Source organism: Vulpes vulpes, chromosome 15, assembly GCF_048418805.1.
Source record: "Vulpes vulpes isolate BD-2025 chromosome 15, VulVul3, whole genome shotgun sequence".
NCBI lineage: Eukaryota > Metazoa > Chordata > Mammalia > Carnivora > Canidae > Vulpes > Vulpes vulpes.
Window position 1 is genome coordinate 221,915 of NC_132794.1, and position 7,827 is coordinate 229,741.

A 7,827-nucleotide genomic window follows, 5' to 3' on the forward strand; every position below is an offset into this window, starting at 1 on the left:
CCTGATTAGTTCCATGAAGCATCATTTCTTTTTAGCTCGCCCTCCATCCCCTGTCCCTGCTCCACCCACACTGTCACCCTCTCACCACCACCCCTAATCCTTATCTGGTGTCATACTCAACTGGCATGCACCCCGCCATGCCCTCTAGGAGCTCGGGTTGCACACACACACGTGCACACTCACACACACTCATACACATGCAGTTTTTCTTTTGACACACTATTCTGTGAAGGATGTCACAAACCCTTTTTCTATTTTGCTTTTTTTTACTCACATAATACCTTGTGAAAAACACCCCAATTCTTAGAACTGTAACTTATCATTTTCAATGACTGTAGAATATTCCACGGTAGGAATTCTTCCTGAGTCTTCCACCATCTTTGGTTAGCGTACTTGCTCTTGGTGTCCAATTTTCCACCACATGCAGCCACAACACCTACACACATTTATCCTTACGTAATGACATTTGACTTCCATGGAACAGATTATCAGGACTGAGAAATAAGCATGGTTTTCACTCATGCATTTGCCATTCTTTCCATAAAGGGTGTTGCACTTATGCTTCATCATCAAAGCAGAGAGTACCCTCTGCTTGAATATTCACCAGCAACAGGCATTACCACGGTCTTTCATTTTTGCCAGAATGATAGGTGTAGAAACACCAGGAAAAGTGGGGAAACAAGACTATTTTTTATACTCTCATGAAAGACTGTTAGTAGTATATATAAGGAGACACTAATAATTGACCGTGGGGTTCATGGCATATATAGAAGTAAAATATGTTACAACAATAGCACAAATAGCACAAAAATAGTGCCTAGTAAATGAAACTAATTTGGAGGATTCTTACATTGTGAAGTGGTCAAAACAAAAACTGGGATACATTAAAGATGAATATCACAATTTCCTGGGTAGCCACCAAAGTATTAGTAAAAGATACAGGTGAGTAGCCAACATAAGAGAGAATGTGGAATTATAAATAATATTACATTAATCCAAAAGGAGGCAAGAAAGGTGCAAAGATGAAAGAGAAAACAAATAGCAAGATGTTCAACTTGACTGTATCCATCACTACATTAAATGTTAATGGACTAAATACTCAAACTAAAGAGCAGAAATTACCTGACAGGGAAAAAGGACCTGCCTACAGGCTCTTTACAAGAGAAAAGCTTTTTTTTTTTTTTTTTTTAAGAGAAAAGTTTTTAAAATAAGGACTTAGATTCAAAATAGAGGTGTCAGGGATCCCTGGGTGGCGCAGCAGTTTGGCGCCTGCCTTTGGCCCAGGGCACGATCCTGGAGACCCGGGATCAAATCCCACATCGGGCTCCCGTTGCATGGAGCCTGCTTCTCCCTCTGCCTGTGTCTCTGCCTCTCTCTCTCTCTGTGTGACTATCATAAATAAATAAAAATTAAAAAAAAAATTTTTTTAAAAATAGAGGTGTCTGTATACCATGCTGTACACCAAGCTGGCACAGCTATATTAATATGAGACAAAATAGATGCAAGCCGGGAAATATAGGTAAAAAGAGAGACTTCATAAAAATAAAAGTCAATTAGTTGAGAAAATGAAAACTATCCTAAATGTATGTGCTAAGTAACAGATGTAAAATATGTGAAGCAAAAAGTGAACAGTCAAGGAAATTTAAAAAAATAAACAAATCTACAATCATAGTGGAAATTTTTAAAAAACATTTATCTATTTTAGAGACAGAGAGCAAGTGCCTAGGTGAGTGTGGGGAGGAGCAGAGGGAGAGAATCCCAAGCAGACTCCCTGCCAAGTGCAGAGGCCAACATGGGGCTTGATCCCAGGACCCTGAGATCATGACCTGAGCCAAAAACAAGAGTCTGGATGCTTAACTGACTAAGCCACGTAGGCGCCCCCACAGTGGAAATTTTTGAAGTTCATCTCTCTCGGTAATTGACACAACAAATGGGCAAAAAGTCAAAAGGGACACAAAGATTTGAACAATACTAATAACCCATTTGACCTTAACAACCATTTACAGAAAACCACCAACTACAGAAAACATATTCTTTGCAGGTACATGTAGAACATTCCCCAAAACAGCTCATCTGACTAGGCCACAAAGCAAAACTGAATAAATTTCCAAAAACTGAAATTTTACAGAGTATATTTTCTGACCAAACATTATCAAACCAAAATTAAATAACAAGATAAATAAAAATTCCTAAATGTCTGGAAATAGGTAGCACACTTCTGAAGAGCCTAGAAATTTTCTAATTCCCATTGTGACATAAAGTATTTTAACTGATCAACAATGAAAATACAATGTATTAAGTGGATGACAGACAGCAAACTGATGATCAGAGGAAGAGTTACAGGTTTAAAAATATATATTAGAGAAGAAAGGTTTAAAACAGTGATACAAACTTTCATCACAAGATGCTACAAAAAGAGAAAATTAAACCCAGAGAATAAAAGAAATAACGATAAAAGCAGAAATCAATAAAATAGAAAGCAGATGAACAAAGTTAAAGTCAACAAAGACAAAACCAGTTCTTTGAAAAGATAAAACTGATAAAACCCTAAACCTAAAGTATGGATCAAGAGGAAAGGAGAGATAAAACACAAACTGTGAGTATCAGGCATCTCTTTGGTAATGACGGACGCTATTAACAGGATGAACACAAATGTTATTGAAATACAACCATGACTGACTCACAAATAATCGAGTAAAGTAAAATAATAAGATACCACGTCTAATTCATCAGGCTGAGCAAACTTTAAGAGTCTGATGTTCTCCTGCCCTATGACCCGGCAATTGCACTACTGGGTATTTACCCCACAGCCCAGAGGCGGTGAGCTGCAGGGGCACCTGCACCCCCGCGTTCCCAGCGGCCGTGTCCACGGGGGCCGCACTGTGGAAGGAGCCTCGATATCCACGGACAGATGCTGGAGGAAGGAGACGTGGTCCCTGCGCACCCCAGGTGTCACTCGGCCATTTACAACAACGTGGATGGAACTGGAGGGCATGATGCTGAGTGAGATAAGTCAGCCAGGGAGAGACAGTTATCACACAATCTCACTCATACGTGGAATAGAGGAAACAGCACAGAGGGGCACGGAGAAGGGAGGGGAAACAAAACAAGACGAAATCTGAGAGGGAGACGAACCCTGAGAGACTCTTATCACAGGAGACAAACTGAGGGTCGCTGGAGGAGAAGGGGTGGGGGACGGGGTCACTGGGGACAGGCACTGGGGAGGGCACGGGATGTCACGAGCACTGGGTGTTACATACAACTGATGAGTCACTGACCTCTGCCTCTGACGCTCATAATACACTATGGTAATTAATTGAATTTAAACAAAGATTAAGAAAAAAAGGAATCTGGTGCTCTCACGTGTTAGCAAGTACTATATAAGGTACTGGCAGACCCGTAAACTGGAGAACAATTGATCGTTATCTAAATACACGGTCCCTTCCACCCTGCGATGCCATTACCTGGTGTGTGCCCTAGCCCACGTGCTCAAGGAGACGTGTAGAAGGGTACGGACTCCAGCACTGTTTGAAACAGAGAAAAACTGGAAATGACATTAAGTGTCTGAGAGAAATAAATAAAACGTGCCATACACACCTACTACACAACCGCAAGACTGCAACAGCCCCCCACACAAATGTGACGTTCGTCTGAGGAGCACGCTACAGAAGCATCCTATAGGACTGAACTAGCTCAACACACACTCAAGGGCAAACCCCTGGAAGTAGTATTAGTAGAAAAGACAGGTTGCAGATAACACAGAATATGATGCCACTTAGACAAGGAAAGAAGAGGACAGGAAGAAGAATGGGGCTGAAGTTAGGGAAAACATCACCTATGGTTTCCTCCAGAATACGTACATATACGCACACACATACATCCTAAGGCATACGACAAAATGTCACAAATTTTCACTTCTCTGTGATATGTACTTGATGTTTACAATATATTCTGTAAATGTTGAAATATTTTTTAAATTTCTGAAGGGAAGAATAGGGCATCCATGGAATTTAAAAGTTTTATGATTAATTTTAAGAAAAAGATTAATGAAATGACCCAACTATGTATCAAATTCCTATGAATAAAAACCAAAATCAAACAAACACTGGAAGGATAGAGGAAAAAGATGTTAAAATTTACATCACAGATATGAAAATGTTTGATTTTCTTAAAAACAATATTTGTTAAGACTATGCATCTGGCTTTTAATTTTATATAATCCAAATTCCTTGAAATTTAGTATAATTTTTTTTTTTTTTTTTTACTGATAACCTGAAGGAAACTAGATGTGTGTCTCAGGCAGAAAAAAAGTACAAATAAATAAATCATTTCTAATGTGTCTAGGCTGCTTTTAAGCTACTATGCCTGGGACTTCGTTAAGCAACTTCAACAGCGTGCTTGCCTGAGCAGCACAGGTACCAAAGGCAGAGTGGTGGCAGGCGTTCCCAGCCCGGTGCGCCAAGTCACGGAGCTCTCACAAACGCTGCATTTCCTCCATCTAACGTCCCCGGGCTGGTGGCTGAGCCGTGCCCTCTGCAACGTCCGTGGTCTTTACATTCAGGTTCCTACACATTAGAACTAAAATTACCTGTGGTTCATCTCGGGGGCAGTCATCTGGTGTTGCCATGGTTCTCTTAGGATCTGCCGCATAGCTGCCACTTTCAATACTTCATTTTCCCGTCCATTTCTACTTTTAAAGAGAGAGAGAATGAGAAAATACTTTGTTATATTCACTTTACTTCTAAAATCCATAATAAAGATCCTACATCAAATGGAACTAAAACCAGTGTTTAAAGAATAAAATAGAAATAAAATTTAAAAATATAATTCTTTACAGAAACAATGGAAAGTGTTTAAAATTTATGAACTGATCGTGTGTGTTTTCTTCATTAGTCTACAAAAGTGTTGGTCTTATTTGCTGAATGAACACCTTGAGTTTCTGTTAGATTATTGGATTGATTTATTTTTTTTTTAATTTTTATTTATTTATGATAGTCACAGAGAGATAGAGAGAGGCAGAGACACAGGCAGAGGGAGAAGCAGGCTCCATGCACCGGGAGCCCGACGTGGGATTCGATCCCGGGTCTCCAGGATCGGGCCCTGGGCCAAAGGCAGGCGCCAAACCGCTGCGCCACCCAGGGATCCCTATTGGATTGATTTAAAACAACAAACCAATATCACATCTCTTCTTGGAACCCAGGTAGCTTTCTTTCCAATTAAAATCCCTACTGTGGGGCAGCCCTGGTGGCTCGGCGGTGGAGCGCCACCTTCAGCCCAGGGCCGGATCCTGGAGTCCTGGGATCAAGTCCCACGTCGGGCTCCCTGCATGGAGCCTGCTTCTGCCTCTGCCTGTGTCTCTGCTTCTCTCTCTCTCTGTCTCTCATGAACAGATAAATAAAATCTTTAAAAAAAAAAAAAAAAAAAAGGAAACCTCATTTGAAATGGAGTCAGGAGGCCAGCAGGGGGCGCGCTGACACCCTCCAATCCTTCCAGATCCAACAGGAGAAAAGCTCATTTTACTACAAGGCAGGAGGACCATCTCCTACCCAGGCAACAGTCCAGCCAAGGGTCACAGTGTCACAGTCCAGCCAGGGAGACCATCACAGTGTCACAGCCTAGCCAGGGAGACTGTCACAGCCCAGCTAGGGAGACCATCACAGTGTCACAGTCCAGCCAGGGAGACTGTCACGGTGTGACAGTCCATTGGAGAGTCATGGCAGGCGTTTACAGCCCAATGTGGAATGTCACGGAGCTCTTACAAACACTGCATTTCCTCCATCTAAGCGTCCTGGGGCTGGTGGCTGAGCCGTGCTCTCTGCAATGTCCGTGGTCTTTACATACAGGTCACAGTCCAGCCAGGGAGACTGTCACGGTGTCACAGTCCAGCCAGGGAGACTGTCACCACCCCACACTCACTTTCCTCCAGTGGATTTTCCTTCCAAGCGGCTCCTTCCACCTTTCTCCTTTTTCTCTGTAAAGTAACTTTCCTCTCCCTACATTAGCCAGACTTGCCTTCAATTTTGTGTATCTGACATGGCAATTCCTGTCATTTCTGGAAAAACCCATTTTGTTGGTAAAATAACTGGCTGCTTTGTTCTCCAGGTCAAGACCATCTGGGGCTTCCGAGTGTTTCCAGTAATGGGCACCGAAGTGCACACCTTGCAGAGGCTTCTCCCCTCTCGTTCTCAGTTCTCATTTTTTCCCCAACGACAGTGCAATCCATACTGTGATACTGTGCTCCAAGACGAACGTGTTTTTATCACACAAGCAATTCTGTTTGAAATGCGTGGCTCACTTATGGAGCCTTAATACTCACTTCTGGGACAGCTGTAACTACAACATAGAAGTTAAGAGAAGGCGGAGTCGGGCTGGGGAGCTGCGCGCACACCCAGCGGGCGGAGGCCGAGCCGCAGGGGAGGAAGGTTTTCCTCCTGCCCGGCAACAGCCCGGCCAATGAGCAGCCACCACGCGCGGCCCCTGCCAGTCTTTTAAATATTTTTTTTTCTTTATTTATTTATGATAGTCACAGAGAGAGAGAGAGAGAGAGAGAGAGGCAGAGACACAGGCAGAGGGAGAAGCAGGCTCCATGCCCCGGGAGCCCGATGTGGGATTCGATCCCGGGTCTCCAGGATCGCGCCCTGGGCCAAAGGCAGGCGCCAAACCGCTGCGCCACCCGGGGATCCCCCTGCCAGTCTTAAATAGGCCCCGTTCTGCGGGCAAAACACCCAGCGGGGGTTATCAAGGTCGGCGCAAACGCTAAGACGTGCACAGAGCATCCTCCTTGGCACGCGCGGGGGCTGGGGCGGGAGGGGGGCGGGGAGGGGGCGGGAGGGGTGGGCGGAGCCTGAGCCGGGCTTGGGGGCCAATGGGAGGAGGGAGCCTGGGCCGGGCTGGAGGCCTGGGGGTGCGTGGACCGAGGGGGGTTGGGGGACCCGGGCCAGGCCTGGGGCACCCCAGGAGGGGGAGGGGAGGGGGTGGGGAGGGTGGCGGGGAGGAGGGAGCCTGGGCCGGGCTGGGGCCGTGCGGGGGGTGGACGGAGGTGGTAGGTAGGAGCCCGGGGCAGGCCGGGGGGTGGGGGGGGGGGCAATGGGAGGAGGGAGGCCGGGCCGGAGGGGTGGGCGGCCGAGGCGGGACGGAGCCGGGCCGGGCTGGGGGCGCGAGCAGGGCGGGCCAGGCCAGCCAGGTCAGCCGACCGCGGGGGGCGCGGGGGAGGATCACCGGGACACCCGGGACTAGCGGCGGGGCGGGAAGCCTGGGGGGCAGGGGCGCGGCGGGGCGGGCGCGCCGGGCGGGAGGGAGGGGGCGCGGCTCGGAGAGGGCGTGGCCGGGGAGAGGCGCGGCGCTGCGGGGCGGGGGCGGGGGGCGTGGCCGGGAGGGGCGGGGGCGTGGCCGGGAGGGGCGGGGGCGTGGCCGGGAGGGGCGTGGCCCGGCGGTCCCCGAGCCCGCGCTCAGCCGCCGGAGCGCCCGGCTCGCAGCCGGGAGGCTGAGGGTCTTCCCGGGGCCGCGGCCCGGGTCGCCCGGCAGCGCACACGCCCAGGAAGCGCTCGCTCGGCACGTCCCGCCCCAGCGCGGTGCAGCCGCCGAGCGGCCCGCGGGAAACCTACCTCAGCCGCCTTCTCGCCGAGTTCTGCGTCCACCCCGCGGGTGCGGACGGGCGGACAGCGCCGACCAGCAGCCCGAGCCGCCGCCCTCGGCCCGCGCAGGCGCAGTACGGGCCGGCCGGCCGCAGACGCAGCCCCTCCCTGGGCCCCGCTCCCCGCGCCTGCGCAGTCGTACTGGCTCCTTGGTCGGGAGAACGGAACCACCGCCTTCGGCCGCACGCAGGCG

At 48.4% G+C, this 7,827-nt stretch overlaps 1 protein-coding gene across 1 annotated transcript in view; it reads right to left on the reverse strand.

Annotated features, from left to right (window-relative positions):
• PRMT2 (protein arginine methyltransferase 2) overlaps nucleotides 1–7,827 on the reverse strand; it is a 32,900-nt gene extending 25,073 nt beyond the window's left edge. The window contains exons 1-2 of the mRNA XM_072738424.1: nucleotides 7,605–7,827; nucleotides 4,589–4,687 (exon numbers count right to left, since the gene is read on the reverse strand). Of these exons, the coding sequence (XP_072594525.1) occupies nucleotides 4,589–4,627 (39 nt within the window). The 5' untranslated portion in view covers nucleotides 4,628–4,687; nucleotides 7,605–7,827. The remainder of the gene's footprint in view (nucleotides 1–4,588; nucleotides 4,688–7,604) is intronic.